Genomic DNA, 25,455 nt, shown 5'->3' with positions numbered 1-25,455 from the left:
AGATTCACTTTTTGCTCCAAAAGTAGAGTCCTTAATAATTAATAATGGTTTGTGTATCATTCATAGTCTAAACAGCAAGTCAGTGACTGCTGAATGTCTTAAAGAAGATGACAGTTAATTCAGAATAATGCATACTCCAAAAATACTTTAAGGTGTTAGGGTTAGGGTTAGGTTTCCAGACAGTAATTATAAGACCCCAACAGAAATGGTTGTAGGCCTGACATGTAACTAACCTGTAGGTGCTGCTCCTATAGGAGCAGAAGCCTGCCTTGCTGCTTGGCTCTTAGGACTTGTGGCTGACCTCGGTAACGTTCCAGTCTTTAATCCCATAGGATTGAACACCGTCTCTTCCCATCCATCCTTCTTGTACAGCGCCCTCAAGTCACGGAAGCCCCACATGGTAAACAGCACCTGGTTCGCAGCTTTCACTACGTTAGCTGGATATTGTTTGGATTTTGAAATCGTTACTAACCGCTCAATACCGTTTGCATCTCGTAATGACCTACAGACAAAAGCGATTTTTTTTAGAAAGTTGAATTTAGAATTGATTGATTTAGCAACATAAACCAACCAAGCACACATAATTATATCTCGGTATATTCATTAAAAAATTCAGATAAAAACTTGCTGAATTGCGTGTGAATGACAACAAATAATTGCATATAACAAAAATTTGAAACAATTGTGTTGTGTAATGTAAGCATTAAATTTCAAATATGTATTAATAAAAAATATTATTGAATAAAAGTCTGAAGAGGGAAAAAAAAATGATGAATGATACCAAAGACCAGAATAATGTACTTAGACCATGGAGTCCATGCTTAGACTTACTTAGCATTTTCCATATTCTTTGAGATGACTTCTAATAGTGCTGTGAGGATTGCTAGTGTACTCTCATCTGATAGCTTGGTATCGTTAACACCGCCACCTGGAAGCCTTGATACTAAGTCACGCATCGCATATTTACCTACATATAATTATGGATATATATATAGATTAGTATTTTATTGAAACATTCAACATTATACAAAGAATTTAAAACATAGAAACAGGTGACTGAAATATAGTTTTATAATAGAAAACATTTACCTAAATAAATAAATAAAAGAAGATTTGAGAAGTTTGGAACATTACAAAACTTTTGGAAGAATTGCCAAATTTCAAGTTCACCTTTGTGATAGTTACATATCTTGGATATAAATGAATGCAAAATTACTTAGATTAAAAAAATAATATATATATTACACCAATAATTGCATTTCATACCTATGAGTTCTTTATTCCTTGGGTCTATGGATAAGTTCCTCAGAGCTAATGCCACCGCCTTGACAACTCGTTCTTTATCCATTCGCAATAACTCGACAAGAACCGGAAGACCTTTTTCTTTGCGTACCGATGCACGGATGTAACCAGCCCACTACAAACAAAGTCAGTTAGAAGTTTAAAAATCAAGCAAAAAAAGAGATGTGTTTTCAATTTAACTTCATTTAAAGTATCTTGTCCACTACCTATATATTCTTTGGCAGAATTGTATTGTAACCACAGACTTAAAACTCCGTCTACACTTTCTTTTGTCACATAAAGTTTGATAGTGTAGACAAGGCATAGTATATAACTGTCTTACAAACCTTCCATTCTCCTGCTGAAATATTCTGAAGTGTTCCTGCTGACGCCTCTAATGTGACTGGGTTTGAACAATTTGACAATATCAACAAATATGGTTTGATAACCTCTGGTTGCCATAATAATTCTGCACCTTTTGCTGGAGTTTTCCTCTCAGGAAACTCTAAGTATTGGTCATGTGACTGTTTACTACAAAATAAGGAAAAATAATAATTTTAATTTGATAGATATTTTACTAGGTCACCTTAGTAGTAATAGGTAGTAAATAGTAATTTATTATTAGTATTATATATGTTATATATTATATATGTTAGTATAAACATCTAAGTATCAAAAGCAATTAGATTTTATAAAATGAATACAATAAGTTTATAATTTACAATATTTATAAATAAACCACCAAATATGGAACAGTAAGTCATCTGGTAAGTATCTAATACATTTAAAAAAGCCACTATAAAACATTATATTGAAAATAAAACTCAACAACTAATTATCTAATGTAGAGCATGTTAAACTTGATAAGATGAAATTTCAAATGCTATAAGCGGAAAGAAGCTGTTAAGCATGTATAACATATTCTAAGCACGTACTTAACAATGTCTTAACAATCCATTATCTTAGTCTCAAACTCACCTTAATGTTCCAGATTTTGTAAGTGTTCCAGTTTTTCCTCCTTCTTTTCCATTTTTCTTTGTTGATGGGAAACAACCAGCTTTCTTAGCTAAAAAAAAAAAATTACTCAAGCAAATGAACAATAAATACACTTTAATGTTTTTAATCCCTCATTAAATATGTAAAATTTATCCATTTATCCAAGTCACTTCATAAATATATTACGCAGTTTTGTTATAGCATCTGTTTAAGTGATTCTTACATTAATGTACGGATTTCCAATTCATGTACTGATTCATGCATTTTAAGTGCAATATAAAACTATTATCATTTACATAATATAGATCTAAATTGAGTCATAAAATCTTAGAAGCAATAAGTCCTCTTTCTGTGGATGCACAGGTGTAATGAACTATTACTACTACAGTAGTTAGTTTAAGTACCGAACCAAACTTTAAGCTCTGTCTACACTATCAAAATAAGTGATGTGCCCAAATATGGTAGTGTTATGGTGCATCACATTTTGTGTCAGTTTTATAGTGTAGACAAGGCTTTAGGGAAAACAAAATATAAATAGTGATCATAAGTTGTGGAAACATTGGGTTCCAAAGAAAGTAAGACAGAAACCTAATACAATAATAAGCCATCCTGTCCTATGACTTGCCCTATGGTTTACCCTATGGTCTGCCTTATGGTTGACCCTATGGTCTGCCCTATGGTTTACCCTATGGTCTGCCTTATGGTTTGCCCTATGGTTTACCCTATGGTCTGCCTTATGGTTTACACTATGGTCTGCCTTATGGTTTGCCCTATGGTCTTCCTTATGGTCTGCCTTATGGTTTACCCTATGGTTTACCCTATGGTTTACCCTATGGTTTACCCTATGGTTTACCCCATTATTGTGTTTTTCTCCTAACTGGTGTGTACATACCATCCTTAGGAGCAGGTTTTTTAATAGTGCCATCTTTCCTAAGTGTTTTATCTGGTATTGCGTCAGGATGGTTAGCCTCGTATGCAATCTTGAACGATAAATTCCTTAAAATACATGCGGCATTCTCAACAACCTAATAAAAACAAATCATTTGTCACTGATAAATGAAACAAAAATAATTGCAGTGAAAAAACATCAGACAAGCTGTAAACATAAATGCTAGGTATGTATACACGTTTATGTCTAAATAGGCATATTTGATTAGGTTAACAATCATTATGGGTAACTGAAAATCTGTTTTAAATTTTTTTTATCCAAATGGTAAAGTTAACACATGCTTGTTGGTTTATTTAAAATATAAAACAATATAAAACAAAATAAGTACCCTATCAAATATTTCTAGAAAAAACTGAATTATTATAGCAACATTTGAAAATCCTTCACATGACATTACATTTTATGCATAATGATGTATATTGTAAAGCGCTACATTGAAAATAAATTAAATGTGCTTTAAGTATATTTCTAAGTACAACTGAAATCCATTATCACAAATTCTAAATGTGTGCGAGATTTTGAGAATACATTTAACTGTGTTGTGCACAGAGCTGTTATAGTAATAGGCATTATTTAGTTTTAAGGTCAAGACACACAGTTTTCATACATTATACACATTATAATTTATCACTAAGTTTATTTCTTTGGTTGTTAAATTTATATTATACTCTCTTTATATATATCTTTGTATATTGAATTTCATTTTTTTAAATTTGCCTTCAGCACTCTTGAGTGGTATGTGTGCTATATAAATCCATATTATTATTATTTCAAATCAAATCAAATCAATTTTTATTTCCACAATATTATAACATGCATACAGTATAATAAATGCAATGAAGTATTCATGTGGGGGGAGAGTCATATAAGTCAGAAAGACTTTAGGAGTCTCAATTTATATGAAATTAGACAAGTTGTACAGAATAAGATATTATTTTAAAAATATTGTAATATCACTATTATCCCATTAATTTAGCATTAAAAATGGATAGATTTAAAAGAATCCCCTTACTTACAAAAACACACAAACAAAGCAACAACATTACACATCAATAATTAAATACAGCAGTACATTTGATTAAAATGCAATGAATGAATTATTGAATGTTGTCAAGTGGAGTAGTATGTTTGTTTGATAAACGACATTCGGATTAGTGTCTGCATTTGAAGCATAAATGTGTCGTCAACATTCATCAAAGTATTATAATAAGCTACTTCACATATCTCTATGTAATGTGTTCAGTTTCAATAATATTGAGCTTTCATTTTTGGACTGTAGAAGAAAGATAGACGTTAAATCAGTGGAATAAAGTCCTGGTAATCAACGGACCTGTGCATAATTGGCTTATATGCATGAACAGATAAATCTTTTATATAAATTGCCATCTCGTCCTGAATGACAGATCCATAACAACTCTAAAACAACCAAATCCATCCATCATAATTTCATATACAATACAGAAATAATAATTTAAATTTAAAAGAATGTTTGTTACAGACGAGTAGCATCATCTTTTCTATTGTTTTAAAGATGAATTGATTGCATCTCTAAATTAAATCTAAAATTGAAATTCACCTTATTGTCCATTTCATTGCTTCTTGTTGCAACCAGTAAAACATAGTAGAAAGAATCAACAAAACCTTCACATTCTCTCATCTTCTTTCTTGTGTCTGTGTCTGCTGAGCTTACATTTCTAAAGCAAAAAAAAAAAAATTATTATTAAAAAATTTTATTTGAATAAAGGATCATGCAGTTTTACTACTTGCAAATTGTTTCTGTATTTTTATATGATGCCAAATAAAATCAATCGAAAATCAATCTCCATTTGTTATTTTACTTGATTTTCTGGAACTGGCTGCATTGACAGCAGTCGGGTATGGAGATTGCCAATGTACATTTTAACATCATCCAAATAGCATATTATTAGCATATTATTATCCAAATATGGTGAAATCTTGCTCTTAGTAGATAAATGAAAATTAAGAAAACTAAGTATCTACCTTAAGCATCCCGATGTATTTTTGAATATTGTATTCCATTGCTGGTCCATCATTCTGACGTCTCGCACATTGCCAGGCCAACCAGAGTGTGGTATTACAATGCGTTTTGTAAGCACCGTTAACCCATCATCTACTATAGCTTTTTTCAATACCTAGTGAGGGGATCATAAAACAAATAGTCATAACAATAATTTTCTGTTTCTTCAATTGGTGAATGAAGAGGTTTATTATTTTTACTTTACAAAAGGATTAAAACTTAAAATGTAGAAAAAATAAACATGTAGACAATTGATGATTCACTGTATAAAGCTCTGTCTACACTATCAAACTAGCTTGACAAAAAAAGCGTGATGTGTAAACAGAGTTCAAGTTTAGTTTTTTTTACATAATTGCTTTCTAAACTTATACTTAACAATTAAAACCTACTACTAGTACTACACAACTTAGACTTACATCTGTTGAGGATAAGTTCCACAATGTGCCTGTAACCATTTCATAAATCTGTAGGAACAAATGACAAACATGTTGAATTGAAGAATATCACATTAAATATACTGGTGTTTTCCATTCATATGAAACTTCTGTTAAAACAAGTATACTTCATTAACAAGGTGGAATAATAATGTAAGTAAGCAAATGTTATCTAACAACAGGATGCTGAGCTACAGTGATCAAAGGGTTTATCTGTGGCTGCAACATGATCACTTCTACGCCCCTTAACAGACACTGCACGCTACAATAAATATGTACGTAGTACAGTACTGTTGGTATTTTTCGCAGCCAGACATAAGATCAAAGGACTGTTATGCGTTTCTATCTTGGCAAGTCAGAGCTCAGTGTCCTGATTATCTTGCTTGTTCATTTGTAATATAAATGTGATTGTTGAATCATACCTCTGGATCATCAGTGTTTCTTAATTGGCGAATCAGAGATGGTATTCCCCCGGCGTTCTTGATGGCTATCTTGTTTTCTCGATTTGCTTTGCCGTAAGAGATGTTTCTGAGGGCGCCGCATACACTTCTACTTATTTCTAGGTTGTCATGCGTAATGAGATTCACAAGGGCTGGTATTCCACCTAAACCTCTGTCAAATTAAACAAATTAACAATGTTTTACAAACCGTATGTAGTGTGTAGCAATAAGAACCTCCACAAAGCTCAGAGGCCACCTATACATTTAGTATCCTTACACACACAAAAAAGAAAGTGTTCTGGTATAGTTGAACGTGGTAAAGTGATATGTTGCCATCTTTGTTCTTCTCTATTCATTCCTTGTTTTTCAAAGTATAAGTGTTTCTTTATTACATTATGTTTCTGGGCAGCCGGCCCTTTTTAAGCTTTTGCTTTCTCGGATTTTCGCCCCCTTAATTTGCTTATATTTTACTGTTTACTTTGATTTGATTGTCATTGAGAAAGGAGAAATTAATGTTAAATTGAATTCAGTTGAACAATAAGGTTAACATAAATTTAATAACCTACAAATAAAATTTATTTTTATGTGAAAAGCATTTGACATTGGATTGATAAAGTTACATGGTAAAATCAGTAGAATGAGTCTCCTGAGCCTCTTATCTATATCATCTTACAGCACAGAATATTGTTAATGTTTAAAGCACCTTGTTTTATTCTTTAATCCGTCATCTCCATATGTGAGATGCTGTAGGTAGGCTGCAGCATTTGCTACGATAGCTTGATCGCGATGACCCAGATACTCTATGACCTCTTGTAAGTCTGGTGCCCGTAGTCCTGGTGAATAAAAATAAGAATTACTTAGATCTCATTTTATGTTGTCAAATTAGATAATATATTAGTTAAAATGAAAACAACAATGAGTATTGGGAACTAAGATTGTACTTTAGATGCATTAAAGAATTTTTTGAGGATAATAGATCTATCTGTTGTGAATCTATATGTTGCCATCATCATTAGCAATGAAAGGAACATTGATTTTAATGAAATAAATGGTGATATGTTTTATACTTCATATATTTGAGACAACCAACATTTATTAACACAAAAATAAGAAAATAATGATAAATAAAACAATATTGAAAATTAAAAAAGAAACAAAATCATAATACAGTAAAACAAAGCTATAAAGAAAAGCAAATCAAGCCTTATGCACGGAAATAATATAAAACATACAACACGTCTGAAGCATTTAATTTAGTTATACCTCTAGGTTCTTGACATTAAAATAATATTTTAAGATGTTTCACTAACACTCCACCAGACACAATGTAAGTATGTGTTTATTTCCATAGACTTAAAAAATGGTATACATAATCATAATGCATTGTGATTACATAATACATTGGCAGGAAATTGAAGAAAATGATGTGAGAGTTCCATTACAAAGATACCTGCACCAACTATTACCTTATACTGTACCTTGTAAACAAATATTGTATAATTATAACAAGACAATATTCAAATGAAATGTCAAAATTTAAGAGTCATAGAGGTTGAAAAATATCTTGCACCATTCAACTATTCAAACCTTACCTCTCGTAAACAAATACATTTTTTCAAAATAAGCTGAAAAAAGACATCAATCACATGTTTTAAACGACTTAAGTATTCATTAGAATAAGATGAATCATAGAGACTGGCTTAAAGACTTTGTGTCATCTTATCCATTCAAGACAACTCAATCTAATAATCTATCTTAACCCTACCGTTATGGAGTTCGTTCATTGTACTTAAGTAACTATCTTAATTCTTAAAACTAGTTAGTAAAACATCCGTACTGTATCTATACTTAAGTATGAATTGTTGCTGGCATATCTAGAGCAAGTGTTAACTTAAATGTCAACATTACTACAAGCTATCCTACAAACATGTTTCAAAACCATTTTCATGACAAAATGTTATATTACTGGATTATGATCGAATCTGGCTTCAGCACGCGAGAGAATGGAACAGCTTCAAATTCTAGCTACTTTCTAACAATATTTCAGTCACTTTTATTGCCAAGACAAACTTATAAAATGGTAATATTAATTATTATGAAGCTGAACATAGTGGTGATACATTTAGAAATGTTACATCTCATTCAATGATGAAGGTTATGTGAAGGGATACTCGAACAACATTCATAGAATGTACCATTATCTTATAGGGGTGAAATAGACACATGTAATGTCTTTGGTAACACCACATAATTACAGTGAAAATGCTTTGCTGCAAAACAACATGGTTTGTCACCTTCCTTTTCATTTTTAATCTTCTTGGACATCAATCTAGTTGACCTAATTATTTTATGAACTAGATTTTAAATAATTACTTACTTAATTAAGTCAACACTTTTCGTAATCTCTTCATAAGTAATCTTAATTTGAGGCCGGTTATTATAAATTTCAGTTTTTAATGATCTCAACACCTGCTAACTAACTGCAGTGAAAGAACTAATTTTTATCTTGTTAATAAATAAGCAGTCATGGTTGATTTTTGATTTTTTAGTGAAACCAAACTGAATAATATTAATAATCAATTTTTTTTTTTTACATTGTATAAAGGAATTACTGACTCATTGAGTTATAGTGGCCTACGTCGCTTTTGTTTTTCCTGACCTGTTTTTATTGTTTGTTGGTCAAATAAATAAATTAAATATTTGACTATTACATTTAATCTATTGCCTAATATAAAAAATACATCTAAGTTATTAACACGGAATGGATTACAATCATGATAAACCTCCACACTTCTGTGTACAACATTCATAGAAAAAGGCAGTTATGTATACCAAAGGGTTTTATTTATGTATAATTTATAATAAGTAATATTAATACATGGTGGTCAATATTGGATTAGCCACTGTTCATAATATTCATATCAGGAGCAGCTTAATACATGGTGGTCAATATTGGATTAGCCACTGTTCATAATATTCATATCAGGAGCAGCTTATTTGCTGTAGGCTTCCACGTACACTGTTGTCAGCTAATATCTATAATCTACTACGATGGTCAATTTAGATAGTTGTTTTCAATTTGTTTAAAATCAATTTCATTTTTAATCTTCATTTTCATCTGCTTTACTCCATTTCATCATTTTATTACTAAGTTCATCATTTTATTACTAAGTTCATCATTTTATTACTAAGTTCATTAAACATGAATCATCAACTTTCAGAATTCATCTTCTTGGACTTGATAGTTGTATTTGTATTAAACGTGCATTTAAAATTATGACATGTAATTTCTTGTCTGTTTTCTCTTCAGGAAAGCAACAGAATAAGCAAGGAAAAGATGTGTTTGAATTTGCTACAGTAGTCTATCACTTTTAAATGTTTTTTAATGGCAAGGACACTTTGTATTATTAGTTTGTTGTCAATTCTACATTTACAATTTTGATGGACACTACTCAATATCTGTACTATAGTAATACTGTAAATTTATAAGCACAAATACTCATTACTACAAGAGTTCTTGGAGTTGACTCCAAGTATACTACTAACAATGAATGTGTTAACACAGTAGACTGGATTGAACACATGCTACATTGACATTTTCTGTTATGAGCTTAGTATCTACTTATCACTGTACAAATATTATCACAAATTTAGCAAGTATAAGGGCGCCAAGCTCCATTGATAACTGAGCAAGGACCAATACAATAAGCACAACTACCAATTGCTAACTTTTGGTACCTGATTCAGTGTCCTTTGGTAATGCATTACTGGGGGTATTTACAACTGTATGCTTGTTTTTTAATATCGCAACAGGAGATTTTTCCTTCGATAACACATGTGTAGGTGTGGTCTTTGATGAGATGGGCGTGGCAGTTGATAATACATGTGCGGGCGTGGCCTTTGATGAAATTGGAGTGGCAGTTGCTAATACATGTGTAGATGTGGCCTTTGATGAAATGGGCGTGTCAGCTGCTAATACATGTGTATATGTGGCCGTTGATGAAATGGGCGTGGCAGTTGCTACTTCTTTAATGCTTTCCATTGGCCTATTTTTACCTTTTCTCTTATTTGTTTTTGCTTATAAAAATAATAAACTTAATCAAATAATTCAGAAAATGAAAATATTAAACTGAATAAAACTGTTAATGCGATATTCTATAATAATAAATACAATCTTAATGATTACAAATAAGTATAAAATAGAGAAAAAAAAATAGAGGAAATATGGGAAAATCTTCCTGTCAAAGGAATGAGAGGAAACACGTTATGTTTTAACATTATGACCTGTGGACACCCCTAATAAGGCCCTTATTAGGGGGTGTCCTTAAAGGGGACACTTTGTTGGGTCCTGAAGTGGTTCTACTAAATTATCAAAATGACTATGGATCTTTACCTTTTTCAGGGTGTAAGAAGGGTAGGTTGTCCTGGCTTTCTCTAGGGTCCATACTGGCAAGAGGTGCTGAATCCATTGTAGTTGGATCGTACGTGTCTCCTAAAAAAAACAAACAATAAACACACCATTGACATTAAAAAACAAGAATTATTGTTAATCCATTGGAAATAGAGGATATGGTTGAATGAATATTAGCTAAATCAATTTGTCCGATAAAATATTCTTGTAAGTTTATCACAGCAATAAAAATATGGATGATCTGTAAATGACCTGTGAAATAGTTTTTATGACTATTTAGTCTTAAACACACATACACTTATGTTATGCAATACCATTAATAATAATATTCCATTTATTTTGTATTCACTTTCAATTGGCAATTTTAAGATTATTTTAAGATTAAAGTACAAACTCAGGTAAAAGCTCAGGTAAATTTATACCTACACAACACAATATACCTACACAACACAATTTATACCTACACAACACAATATGTCAATATTTCAAAGAGTTTTACGTACAAAAGATACAGCTACTGTGGCTCACCATGTACTGTACATTAATACTACTTTACAGCATAATGCTAACACTTCTATAAGGTCAGCTCAGTACTCAACTTTATGTATTATTCCAAAGATAATAAAGAAATCATCAAAATTCCAACACAATTCAAAGTAACACAATTCATAAGGAAGTTTGAAGTATGAACAACTAAACTGGGTTAATATCCAATGTATTTGTTGTCTACTACGGCTGGTGAAAATATCCAATCCAGGTTTTACAAAAACAGCAACGTAAGAATAGATAACAATGTTCAAACAGAATTGGTATGCAAACCAAACCCTGTCGTCAGTACTAAATAGCGTCATTCAACCATGGAACAAAGTGTAGAGTTCTGCAAACAAAGATGCTATCAATTCATCTGTATTGTGGCACAATTAAAACAGCAATGGTACAGTTAAAAACAGCAGATAATTATTATAGTAATTAAACTTGATGGTCATACGGCTTACACTGCAGTACTACAAATACTAAATCACGCCCTAAAACTAAATCACGCCCTAAAACTAAACCACACTACAGTAGTTCCTATTATTGAGCCAAAGCCTAATTCTTGCATTCATGAAGACCTATTTGACTTCTTAGCAGGGTTCCCATTGTCTGTTTATTTACATTAAAAGCAAATAACACAATAGCGTGTACGGACTTATAGAACAAATAAAAATATTACGAGGAAAGAAAACACAATTAGTGGCAAAAAGGAAATAAGTAGGAAAATATTAGTTTCTAAAGTTTTACATTTGTTGTGATTTTAGTCGACATTTTCTTGAAGGGAATAACAACATTACAGAATAATACAAACAAACAAGCATACAGAATTATCCTATAATAATTGCAAAACAAAATGACGCCTAATGTAGTATTTTATTTGCGATTTTAAACTAAAGTTAAATTGGACACATATCAAAGTTTCAAGAACCACATTTCCTTTCTGGTATTTGTGGTAAAGAAAGTACAAGCAGCAATTACAGTCTAGTCAAGCAATTGAAGATTGAAAAGGGTTAAGCTAAACATTCTTAGACATGAATTAATTGTATGAGTAGTCTATACCATTACAATGGCGAAAGCCATTTATTGAGTGATACAGTACAACCCCCTTTATACTATAACTCCTTCATACTTTATCACAAACTTGTGTAACAACAATCAATATTGATTGAACGAGTTGTGCTGTTCATCAGTCTCGTGTCTAAATAATGTTTATATATATACACGCTATTCTTCACCTAGTCCACAACAGTAATAAAATTTATAACGTCAAATAAAAGTTGAAAAACAATGAACATGGCAGTAATTAGAAAGCATAAACATAATACTACAATTTACCTTTCAATTTCTCCAAAGCTCTTTCAAATTTCTCTATGATGGAAAATTATAATTTATTACATTTCATATAATCATTGAATGTGAAGACACGGATTACCATCAATATGAGCGCCATAATGTTGTTACTTTGACCTTGTGTCAGAGATACAGTACTGCTATCCAATAAAATCCAGTACAAAACACTCAGTAGCATCACCAAAGCAATATACAGTACACCAGAAAAATCAGAATATGCTATTTTTAGAAACAGCAGACATAATAAGCAAATTCAGACTAAAGATAAACAAAACCAGCCAAACTACACAGAAGAAAGAGCACTTGTAAAAACCACAATATAACATACACGCCTATCATGTACAGTAGTATGTACTGCATGAAGGCGACAAGAATATTTGTAAAAGATACCAACGACGATGACATCACAGCTTAATATTGACAGTGGCACCTGATCTTTTAACGACGATCTTGTTCATTAACAAACACCCCCTATAGATAATTTAGTATGTTGTACTAGGAGACTGCTGTGACATGAACACTCACATTTCTAGCATTGACAGGGGGTGAGACCTGGACACCTAGGTCAATATAGTAAGCTGACATCACTATGCAAAACATAGTAAGCAAATAGACTAATAGTTACCATACTATGTGTATATGATAGAGGCAAAAACAATGCATGTTTCATTGCCATTATTTAATGTTGGAGCTTTCACATAAAACCCAACTCAACAATCATCAGTTTAACACTTAAGAAGCCTACTCTGCTTCAGCAGAATATAATCATCATAATCACAACAGGTATTACTAGTACAATTACATGATTCAAAACATGAAACAGCAGCTATTTATCAATTTAATACACAATTTTAGAAACGTTTCCATTTCGTTTCACAATGTTCAGAAAATCTAGCTGTTCATTTTGGCATTGAATGTACGGAAACACTGTGTTTAAAAACAGCAAAATATTTATAAATACTACATACACAAAGGTTAATATTAGGTATAAGCAAGTTAAGGAACGGCAGTATTAGTTGATTAGTCAAGAAAGTATGAATTATGAAATTTATTTTGAATATATATTTTCTAGCTTTTTTTCCATAACTCGTACTCAAACAGCTTTGAATAAAAGAAATAGTAATTGCATCTTAACATCAACATTTATAGAATACTCAAATTTTCACACTTTTCATTAATAGCGCTGAGAATGATTCTTCACGATTTATATAAATTTATCAAACAACAAACACACATCAAGCAAATATTGAACCTCACTCTGATATGGGTCTTCATCTGGTAACATATCCCATATTTGGTCAACAGCATTGGAATGAGGAGAAGGGTAAGGACCATAAGTATCATGAACACCTTAACAAATAACATGTTGCATGCAGGGATAAACAAAATGAAAAATAAACAATCATAATTAAAACAAAACAAAAAATATAAATTATTAAAAAGTACATATTAACCATGCATACAACTGAAAGTTCAACAACTATACAAAAAATGTAATAAATTAATAAAAAGACGAGATTTTAAATATTTTTATAACTATAGTCTCGAAAAACCTGCACCAAAAATGAGGTTGTGGACATGTTTTTGAAGAGTTGAACATAAAAATAACTTACGATAATTTCCATTACGTGGTAAAGTAGGTGAATCTCGGTATTGATCGTCAAAATGCGGTGCGTACGTTCCAGGAGGTGTTCCAACATACCTCTCATTAAATCGCTCACTACCTTGCGGTGACGGTGCTCGGTACGCTTCCGGTCCCCTACCGTACTGTTCCTCTGGCATATATCCATCATCGCTGTACCTTGCTGGTGCTTGTCTGAACCGGTCACTACCAACTGGCGACGGTGGTCCGTTATACGGATAATCGGGATGTCTTAACTGAGATCCGGACACATAATCCGGTGAGTGGCGGCCGTATCGGTCATCCACGTATCCATCGGCTGGTGGTGGGTTGCGGTAGTCTGATTGTGGTTCATATTCCCTGTGTGGTTCGTAGTCTCCACGTGAGCTATATTCTTCTCTGTCGTATGGATGGTGATAATCGTCCATGTGTGGATGATGTGCTGGTGAGGCTGAATAGTCGTCTATGCTGCGTGGTAAAGATCCTGTGGAACCGTGATGTCCATCATATTGGCCGTGTCTCTGCAAGTTTTAAAAAAAAAAGCATTTCAGTATTCATAACCATAACTTTTATGCCTGCAATCCGAAACTATTATTTCTCTCAGATTTCCGGAACAATTTGCTTATTTTGGAAGATTAGTTATGTTTTCTTGAAGAAGACACCAGAGGTCCCGGAGTCTTCCAGGACAATCATAAATAAACTAAAGGGCATTCCTAAAAACTCAAAAGAGGACTCCAGTTAAATCCTAAATATTTGAGATGCCAGTATTTACATGAGACATTTCAACATTACCTGCATTGATCCTATTTGTGCTTCAGGTACTCGCTCATAATCATCACTCCCATTCATTGCCATGTAGTTATCTGAAATAGTAAATGCTCAATTTATCATTTTATTTAATGGTATTAGGAGAGTTTAGGACAGTGCCTGCCTGCCTGCCTATGACAGCAGCAAAGTTTGTGTCCTGGTTTGTTTTTTTTTTCCTTCTATTTTTAGTATTTTTCTTCCTTTATAGAATTATTTATTGATACTATACAATTATCAACAGTTTCTGAACTTTTAATAATAATAATAATAATAATAATAATATTAACTTTTAATAATAGTATTACTTTCGTATCTATTATATTTTTGAAATCATGATTGTGAAACCAAAAATGTTATTTTGAGCAACATCATTTATTAATTTAATTTAAACTTATACTAATTTTTATTAGATTTTTTTACAATAATCATCACGTCAACACCACTATCTCTTTCTCTCCTCTTTGAAAAATTATAAATTTACCATTAGGAAATCAGTACTAAACACTGGGATGAAAGCAGTTAAAATAAAAAAGAAACGTAAATAAATAAACTGAGTCACACAGCTGTGGAACTTGATGTTCTTAAGTAAAACAATGGTTAGAGTTAAAGGTTATTCACCCTATGTAAGTCATTATAATGGGAAACACAAGTAAAGTTTATCCACACACATTAAACATTTCCATACATTTATGTTACTGGTGGCACTGCAATTAAAGAAACAGCATTTAACAGGATTTGTGAAGTGATTACTTTTATTCTGACCTTCATTCACATGGATATGTGTAGAATATGAAACAAACTGATATCACTTTAAATGTTGTATTTTCTTTAATTTTACACTGATTTGTTATAAAATTGTTACATAGTTAAAAATAATTCAAGAAATAAAAGAAAATCAACATTTTTTTTTTAACCTTTGATGATCATAACCATAAAGTTTGTTATTTATGATGTTTTCCACTTACCTCTCATATAATCTGAACTTTTTCCATTAGTAAAGTGTGAATTGTCCATGTCAGAGGTCGGATAATGAAAAGTGGTCATGTGCTCATTTGGGTCTGTAATCTGTTTTTCTTCTAATGCTCTCCTATAAAAAACAAATCATTTAAAAAATAGACATATATAAAATTTAAATTTCAAAAATTCAAAAAAAGTTTCAAGATAAAAAATTTCAAAAAAAAAAAAATTATTTTAAAAATATGTAATTTCAAACTTTGAATTTTCAAAATAAGAAATAGGTTTTACACCAGAAATATTTTCCACAATAATCAAGTTTGGGAATTTCTGCAGAACAAAAGTACAGCCATGATATTAGTATCATTTAATATTATTTAGGGCATAATGTATATTAGTATTAGTCACTTTTTTCAAATGAGAATGAAATACAATGACTAACCACTTTTAACTCTCCTATCAAAACTATTCAATCTATAAACTGCTGTAATGATTTTCGTTTAGCAAATTTTGTTGCTAATGGTGCATTAATTTGACAGGTGCCTTGGTCTTGGAGTTTAATGGACTGTTGATTAGGCTAACACACAGACGGCTAAAGGCGTTGTAAATTTAAGGATACAATACAATAAACCACTTATTCGAAGACATGGACAAGGTAAAAGGTACATATTATCATCCTCAAGCCAACTGGAAACTGAGGAAAACTTAATAGAGGGACCACGAATATCAGTTAACCAACTGGGCTAAACTGGAATGCTTTTAGAGTATCCTCTTTAAAGATGGTTGAAATAAAAAAAATAATTCCTAAGATATTGATATACTGAACACTGTATTAAATGCCAAACATATTTTTTTATTATTTACATTATTTTCAAGATGGTCTGGTAAAACGTGCAATTGATGGTAAAAATAGATGGAAAATTAAAGGAAGAAGAAGTCTAATTGATCAGTTTTGGGAAACCATCAACTTGTGGTGATGAAATTTCTTAATGACACATAGTAAAAGGATAATATTTTTATATTTTCCGGAATATTAAATGATATATGTTTGCAAGAATTCATCTTTAAGTATTACGAGTATAGCTAGCATTACTTTTATATCCTAATCTTGAGCAATAAATGGACTGCTGAGTGCTGCCTATGGCACAATACAGCACAGCACTTGTCAACAACATGCCTTTTAGTCAATCTTTTTGTTGACGACGACGTCGTCAATGCATTTGGAAAATATTATAAAACAGAAGCACTATAGCACAATGGACTGGAAACGTTAAAATTCTAAAGAAAATATTTAATGTGCTGTTAGTGATATTGTAGATTTCATACAAAATAGTTAAAACATCAAAGTTCATAATAGAATTGATCATTATACCCATAAATTTAAAGAGTGAACTTCTTCAACTTTGGCGGTATCATCATCATAAAATATAAACTTAACTTTTGGTCTTTAAAGAATGCGTTCTTAGATTTATAAGCAAGTGATGAGGTCACAGCAGCTAGGTTAAATAAATTGAGGGTAAATTGGTGGTAAGAAGTAGACTCTGCTGTTGTAGGTTGTAGTCTTGACTTAGCTGGTTAAGTAATGGGTATGGTAGTAGTAAAGCTCTGTCTACACTATCAAACTAGTTTGTGCCCAAATATAGTAGTGCTATGCCCAAATATGGTAGTGATATGACATCATCATGTCGATATATAGCAAATTTTAAACATAATTAGAAAGAAAAATTAAATCTCTAGATTGATTCAGGATAATGGTAGAAGAAGGTCAAATAATATATTAGTTTTAATTTCATAAAATGAATCTCTTTCAGCAATTTGAATAATTATTGTAATGGTAGGTTTGGAAAGACGTCATACGTTTATTGTTAACAGTTTACACACAATAAAGATATAAGAATTGTTATTATTTAACGGATATGACATTGTGTGTGAATTTACGTTTAAAACCACAGGAAACAATCTAAAAGATTATTGCCACCTAAGCATTTAAAGGTGATTGTTTAACCAGGATAAGAATCTACAATAAGGTAGTCAGTCATTCAAAAAAAAGAACTCAATCATATATTAAATCATGAAATGATGTAATGAATAACTAAAGACTTAGACTGAAGGTTAAGCTAAAGCTTAATGTAATTAAGTCATGTTGAATATTCATGATAATATCGCATTTGGAGCTTGAACACTATTCTATGTTTTACTATTACATGCTTAATTGCAATTGGGATATATCTCATTCATTTAGAAATATCGGTTGAAGTATGAAACATTACAGTAAAAATACGTCTTTTTTTTGTGCAGAAGATATTCTGTTTTGCTCAAACGCAACAAATAAAACGCTCTATTATTTTATCTGAAATCCTCGGATCATTGATGCATTGCTAATGCTCAACAGAACGCTGTTTCTATTTCTTAATTTACAAATTTGTTAAAGAAATTGGTCGGCTGAGTACGTACTTTGGCCTTTAAAGTGCATACTTACAAGCAAGAGTCAACTAAATGGCTGCTAAGTTCTGTTTCGGTCTCGTCTCCTAAATGCGATTCGTCTTGACCTGAACGTCTCCAAGAAAATGAATCATTTGTTTCACTGTAAATAATCAAAGACATTAACTTTAGTTCTATTAGTGTTCACCAATTTGTGATATTTGTAGCAGAAGTGTCCACGGATCAACCTCTCAAGCAGGCTACTTCCTGTAATATTCATACATGCATTACAGGCTTCACGCATCAACAATTAAATATTCTATGAATAAATAAATCTGTTTGATTATTCTCAGTAAATTGGGCTCATTGAATTAACAACATGGTACTGTTCAGAGGATTTAGAAAGATCTGTTTATACTAGTGTTAACAGCAGTATAGAATGATTTGATTCATTTTGTGTAAAAGAGAGAAAAAGATAAATTACAATGATTGAATGAAAATTAGAGGATGGGATTAAAGTTGGGTTAATAAAATAGATTTAGCTAATCTTGTGTCTCAATTTATCCTAAATTATGTGGTTGGATTATCCATAGGATTATACTCAAGCATGGGATTATACCCAGTCTTACAGTACATTGAATAAGTCTGCATCAGCAGGGTATCTACAGTGTAAGGGTATGGATTATACCCAGTCTTACAGTACATTGAATAAGTCTGCATCAGCAGGGTATCTACAGTGTAAGGGTATGGATTATACCCAGTCTTACAGTACATTGAATAAGTCTGCATCAGCAGGGTATCTACAGTATAAGGGTATGGATTATACCCAGTCTTACAGTACATTGAATAAGTCTGCATCAGCAGGGTATCTACAGTGTAAGGGTATGGATTATACCCAGTCTTACAGTACATTGAATAAGTCTGCATCAGCAGGGTATCTACAGTGTAAGGGTATGGATTATACCCAGTCTTACAGTACATTGAATAAGCCTGCATCAGCAGGGTATCTACAGTGTAAGGGTATGGATTATACCCAGTCTTACAGTACATTGAATAAGTCTGCATCAGCAGGGTATCTACAGTGTAAGGGTATGGATTATACCCAGTCTTACAGTACATTGAATAAGTCTGCATCAGCAGGGTATCTACAGTGTAAGGGTATGGATTATACCCAGTCTTACAGTACATTGAATAAGTCTGCATCAGCAGGGTATCTACAGTGTAAGGGTATGGATTATACCCAGTCTTACAGTACATTGAATAAGTCTGCATCAGCAGGGTATCTACAGTATAAGGGTATGGATTATACCCAGTCTTACAGTACATTGAATAAGTCTGCATCAGCAGGGTATCTACAGTATAAGGGTATGGATTATACCCAGTCTTACAGTACATTGAATAAGTCTGCATCAGCAGGGTATCTACAGTGTAAGGGTATGGATTATACCCAGTCTTACAGTACATTGAATAAGTCTGCATCAGCAGGGTATCTACAGTGTAAGGGTATGGATTATACCCAGTCTTACAGTACATTGAATAAGTCTGCATCAGCAGGGTATCTACAGTGTAAGGGTATGGATTATACCCAGTCTTACAGTACATTGAATAAGTCTGCATCAGCAGGGTATCTACAGTATAAGGGTATGGATTATACCCAGTCTTACAGTACATTGAATAAGTCTGCATCAGCAGGGTATCTACAGTATAAGGGTATGGATTATACCCAGTCTTACAGTACATTGAATAAGTCTGCATCAGCAGGGTATCTACAGTATAAGGGTATGGATTATACCCAGTCTTACAGTACATTGAATAAGTCTGCATCAGCAGGGTATCTACAGTGTAAGGGTATGGATTATACCCAGTCTTACAGTACATTGAATAAGTCTGCATCAGCAGGGTATCTACAGTATAAGGGTATGGATTATACCCAGTCTTACAGTACATTGAATAAGTCTGCATCAGCAGGGTATCTACAGTGTAAGGGTATGGATTATACCCAGTCTTACAGTACATTGAATAAGTCTGCATCAGCAGGGTATCTACAGTGTAAGGGTATGGATTATACCCAGTCTTACAGTACATTGAATAAGTCTGCATCAGCAGGGTATCTACAGTGTAAGGGTATGGATTATACCCAGTCTTACAGTACATTGAATAAGTCTGCATCAGCAGGGTATCTACAGTGTAAGGGTATGGATTATACCCAGTCTTACAGTACATTGAATAAGTCTGCATCAGCAGGGTATCTACAGTATAAGGGTATGGATTATACCCAGTCTTACAGTACATTGAATAAGTCTGCATCAGCAGGGTATCTACAGTGTAAGGGTATGGATTATACCCAGTCTTACAGTACATTGAATAAGTCTGCATCAGCAGGGTATCTACAGTATAAGGGTATGGATTATACCCAGTCTTACAGTACATTGAATAAGTCTGCATCAGCAGGGTATCTACAGTGTAAGGGTATGGATTATACCCAGTCTTACAGTACATTGAATAAGTCTGCATCAGCAGGGTATCTACAGTGTAAGGGTATGGATTATACCCAGTCTTACAGTACATTGAATAAGTCTGCATCAGCAGGGTATCTACAGTGTAAGGGTATGGATTATACCCAGTCTTACAGTACATTGAATAAGTCTGCATCAGCAGGGTATCTACAGTGTAAGGGTATGGGTGAGTGATACCTAGTGATTGCTGTGGTAGCTGTTTAGCATCTAGCATTTTCAGAATGTCTTAAATACTTACCTAATACTTTTAAGACTAGAATCATCCACAAACGTGCTTTGATCTAACTGCTCAGCTACTCGTTTCTTCTCTAACTCCAATTGTCGTGTAAGTTCCTCAAATTGTGCTTCCTGAAAATGTTTGGTTAGTTACAGTTTTTTGAAAGAGAAAATATTTTGAAATATATAGCTTCCTATGGTTTGTTTAAACAAGATAATTGAAATGTTACTGTTTCGTTTTCTTACACATCTGATGCTGCCGCTAAACTTTGAACTCGTTTATTGGTTAAAATGAGTGCAGAAAGAAATATGAGCTGTGATATGCCACTGATGTAAAACAATAAAAATGTAAATGAAACCATATTCTAGGTTTTCTCAAAATAAATTGAAGTACCAAATTAAACTATGGCACTAACAGTTAAACTTGTAACATTTGCTACCATAAGCAGTTTATCACATTCTTGAGGTAGCAAATTAATAGGCTTTTGTAATTTTAGATTCTATTATTTACATTACAACTAAAGGCTAAGATTTACAATAATGGCAATATGTTAAATTGACAAATAATCAAACAATATTACAGTGTTCCACAAGCACACCAAGATCTAAAGCTTTGTCTACACTATCAAACTTTATGTAACAAGAAAATGTGATGTATCCATGGACATGTCATATCACTACACCATATTTGGGAATATCACTACCATATTAGGGAATATCACTACCATATTTGGGAATATCACTACCATATTTGGGCACATCACACTACTGTAGTTTGATAGTGTAGACAGAGCTTTACGTGACTAAGAAAAAAGAACCGGATTAAAAGTAAATACCTGTGCTTGTACTGAACGTAAGATGCTAGCAGCTGCCTCAGGTTCATAGGTTATATCATGATTAGCTTGTCGTACGGCATTGATTAATTCCGTATCACCATTTTGTCTATGCGGCATTATCCACTTAATCCTTCTATTTCTGTTCTCTTCTATGTCTCAAAAGATCTGAAAAATATCAACATTCATAAAATTTAATCATAAGAAAAATAGTTAAGTTGGACTTTAAAAAAACCATGTTTTTGAACTTTTTTTTAATTGCGTTTTTTGCCAAGAAATATAAGTTTCTAACTGGCGATCCATTTTTCAAAATGGGATAAAACACGACCATCAACAAACCGAAAAGGCGTCTATCTATTTGACATTGTTGTTTGTGACAGACGTCTGCCATACTACTATACTTTCCATCTACTTTCATCTACACATTGTGAAATTATAAAATATTTCCTCTTCTTCCCTAAATCCTTATGGTTCATAAATTCATACTTATTAACTTCTGACAACACTCTTGCTAAGCTCCATAATACCACTTTAAAATCCATGATTGTTCTAAAAACATCATTCAGACTTCTACCATCTGTCATGTTTTTTAGTAAAATTACATTTTACAACAATTATCAACAATGCAATGTTTGTAGCCTTCGGCAATAAAGATGATATATTGTAGCATAGCACCTTGGACTGTAAAAGGCTGCCTGACATACAGATATCAAGGAAGTTATTATTAACCCCAGAAGATATGGAATACACAAGACACAGATTAATGTAATACCACCAAGGACACCCTTGGGGTCAACGACACTTTATTCATCTCATTCATAGAATTTCATCTAATTTTAATACAAATATTATTTAAATAGGTTTCTTGTAATTTTCTTTATCTTAACAAAATTTGTGACAAAACTCGTTTATTTACAGTTATTCTATTCTAGTTTATAAAAAAGCATCTGCTGAGTTATTGAATAAAAAAAAATTAATTATTTCCTCCAAGCTGAATTTACAGTACCGTAGTGCCGAAATTCTATAAAAATGTTATTGCCAACTTCACATATAAATAAAGACACTACAGAATAGTATTATTTGCCCCAAGTACTTTAAAACTGTGGTTATATTTCAATAAACTGATTTTAACCATGGAGAAATAAGGTAGGATTTTTTTTTCTCCATGATTAAACTAAATATAAAAATATCCCTGTAACAGCAGACGGTTACCTTAAAATGTGACAGTACAAAAAGTTTACTTTATTTTTAAAGCGTCAACACCCCAGGCCACAGCCAACTCCAAGGAGGGTCATATAAATACATTTTAAATGGCTTATTAATTATTGTCTATAATGTGATTCATTAAAACAGTATGTTCGCCTTTCTTTGTATAATAGCTACACAATCACATACAATGTACATACTCTCTGGAGACTGCATGTTGTTGTTCATAAGTCTATCACCTACCAGTGAATTTATTATGAATAAAGAAAATTAAAAAAGTTCTATACAGCACTGAATAATTATATACTACTAACTTTAATTTAAACTCATCCAATTGCATTTAATACTTTAAATATAGAATTTAAAACGGTACTCTTAATGTTGTGCAAATTGTGTATTACTTTTAGTGTATTTTGAATATATTTTGTTTGTCTGCTTATGCGAGTTTGCCACTGCAAAAAGAATTTCCCAGATTGGAATAATAATGTATTTTTAATGGAATTTTTAACAAGTTTATATTAGATTGATAAAACTCTGTTTGTTTATACAGGGATCTCTATCAGTACCCTATGAATGTACAGCAGAAACACTGAAAATGTTGTGACAATTTATCTTGTAAGTCATTTCTATCTATGTACACATAATAAGTGATGTATTAAATCCAGATTCCAATGTCTAGATGGAATATATAACCCTGGTTTAATTATAATGCACCACTATTACATGCTGGTTCCATGTATTTTAAACTTCATTAATAAATTAATTATTACCACTTGAAAACAATATGTTCTATTTATAACAATGGTTCTTTTGTCCCTTCAACTATTTACCTTTTGTACAGTATACTTCCAAGAAAATATTCCTAAAACACACAAAATTATAATTCCTTTGAATTGATAGTAATAACCTGTAGACAGATATTTGTAATTATCCAGTCAGCAAGCAGTGTTCAATATTATCAGTAGCTAGCCTCTTACTATGATTACTATATGCCTTTCCTCTAAGGCAACCGGTAGTGCTATGATCAAAACCTTCTTTCTAATCCAACAGACAATAGGTGTGCTAAATACTATGTGTTCTATAACAGTACATTGTGGTATTCCTAACAATTTGTGGTCATGTGATGTCATTAACCACATTCCTAAAGGTTTTTTTTACCTTTTGTCAAAGATGGAATTCCAAAGAAATTAGGAGGGGCTAGTGAGTCAGCACATCCTGCCTATGTAAAGGAATCACCCTCATATTTGAACTAGAACAGTTTATATGCATATACTAATTAATTATATTAATAAAATGTAGACAAAAATAAATATAATAAAGATCACCTAGAAAAGCAATCTTTAAAAATGTATTAAAATTGCCATTTCTGCATTATTCAAATCAATAATAACTCAAGACTAATATTTAAGTTTAGTAACAATAAATATTTAAAGAAATGCTTTTTATTTTAAAAACCACAATGAACTTACTGTGAGCAAATTACTTAATATAATATAAATACACCCACTTATTAAACACATAGAAAGTAAATGAGACATATTTCTATTAATTCTTGATTTAAATTCAAACAAACAAAAACCCACACAAAACACAATCATCACTTCCTTTGTCATATTTTAATAACAGGACATTTTCATTTTTATTACAATCAATCTATTGTCCTTAGATTCAAGCCCATAATTCATTTCAATCATCAATTGCGCTGCCGTAGCTTCTATTGTGGCGCAGACAAATGGAATTTCACACACAAATGGAGGTCAATTAAAATTGAATGGAAATACTCACTGCCGCCTCTCAAGTTCAAGCCTACCAGATAAGATTCAGTGTTAATATTAACACAATTATTATGAAATAATCATTAAATGAAATTTTATCAAATACAGATTAAAAACTGTGATAAATCTTAATATAGATGGACATATTTGATTTTTTTTTTAATAAAAAGAAATTCATTACTAAATAAAACAAAATAGACAATTAAAAAAAATTATTAATGAATAAAAAATTTAACTGATTTAATAATTTTGTTAAAATGTAGAATAAATGAATCATAGATAAGAATCAAATACTATTAATTATTGTAATACATTTTCTATTATCATTTGTATTATAATCAATGAGGTACGCATCCATTCTCACTTAGTAGACAATTTAAAACATTTAATTATTGTTTAAAAATCAAAGTTAAAATTAAACTCTGACTGGAAATTAAGTCTTGTCTAGTGTACTGTGTTGTAAGGTGACAGTGTTCTTGATGATGAAAATTTAACAAAATATTCTATTTTAAAAGTTTGTACATCCATCGCTAGAGAGAAAAAATGTATTTTATTTTTACATAAACTTGAGTAGTTTTAAAGGCAATGACATTCTACGGTCATTTGGTGTGTACCGTAAACACCTTATGGACTTTAATTCCTCAAGATTTTAATACTTCATTCAAACATTCCA

General features: G+C 31.9%; 1 protein-coding gene across 6 annotated transcripts in view; it reads right to left on the bottom strand.

Moving 5' to 3' along the window:
- The window catches only part of LOC140055071 (catenin delta-2-like), a 60,717-nt gene that overhangs the window by 7,442 nt on the left and 27,820 nt on the right, over positions 1–25,455 (bottom strand). For 4 of the 6 annotated variants that reach the window (XM_072100261.1, XM_072100265.1, XM_072100266.1 and 1 more), the window contains 18 exons: positions 21,805–21,969; positions 20,991–21,100; positions 18,295–18,399; positions 15,827–15,948; positions 14,847–14,917; positions 14,047–14,575; positions 10,532–10,630; positions 6,842–6,971; positions 6,121–6,310; positions 5,681–5,728; positions 5,228–5,379; positions 4,803–4,920; positions 3,170–3,302; positions 2,260–2,347; positions 1,629–1,812; positions 1,267–1,417; positions 832–967; positions 234–502 (listed from right to left, as the gene is read on the bottom strand). In XM_072100261.1, coding sequence (XP_071956362.1) covers positions 234–502; positions 832–967; positions 1,267–1,417; positions 1,629–1,812; positions 2,260–2,347; positions 3,170–3,302; positions 4,803–4,920; positions 5,228–5,379; positions 5,681–5,728; positions 6,121–6,310; positions 6,842–6,971; positions 10,532–10,630; positions 14,047–14,575; positions 14,847–14,917; positions 15,827–15,948; positions 18,295–18,399; positions 20,991–21,100; positions 21,805–21,921 — 2,752 coding nt within the window. In that variant the 5' untranslated portion in view covers positions 21,922–21,969. Of the gene's footprint in view, positions 1–233; positions 503–831; positions 968–1,266; positions 1,418–1,628; positions 1,813–2,259; positions 2,348–3,169; positions 3,303–4,802; positions 4,921–5,227; positions 5,380–5,680; positions 5,729–6,120; positions 6,311–6,841; positions 6,972–10,531; positions 10,631–14,046; positions 14,576–14,846; positions 14,918–15,826; positions 15,949–18,294; positions 18,400–20,990; positions 21,101–21,804; positions 21,970–22,287; positions 22,308–23,837; positions 24,202–25,455 lie in introns of those variants that run through there. The other 2 variants (XM_072100262.1, XM_072100264.1) reach the window with 2 other exon arrangements.

This window comes from Antedon mediterranea, chromosome 7 (genome assembly GCF_964355755.1).
Source record: "Antedon mediterranea chromosome 7, ecAntMedi1.1, whole genome shotgun sequence".
Taxonomy (NCBI): Eukaryota; Metazoa; Echinodermata; class Crinoidea; order Comatulida; family Antedonidae; genus Antedon; species Antedon mediterranea.
Note: the sequence above shows the minus strand (reverse complement) of the source record. Positions and strands in the feature narration are given on the sequence as shown.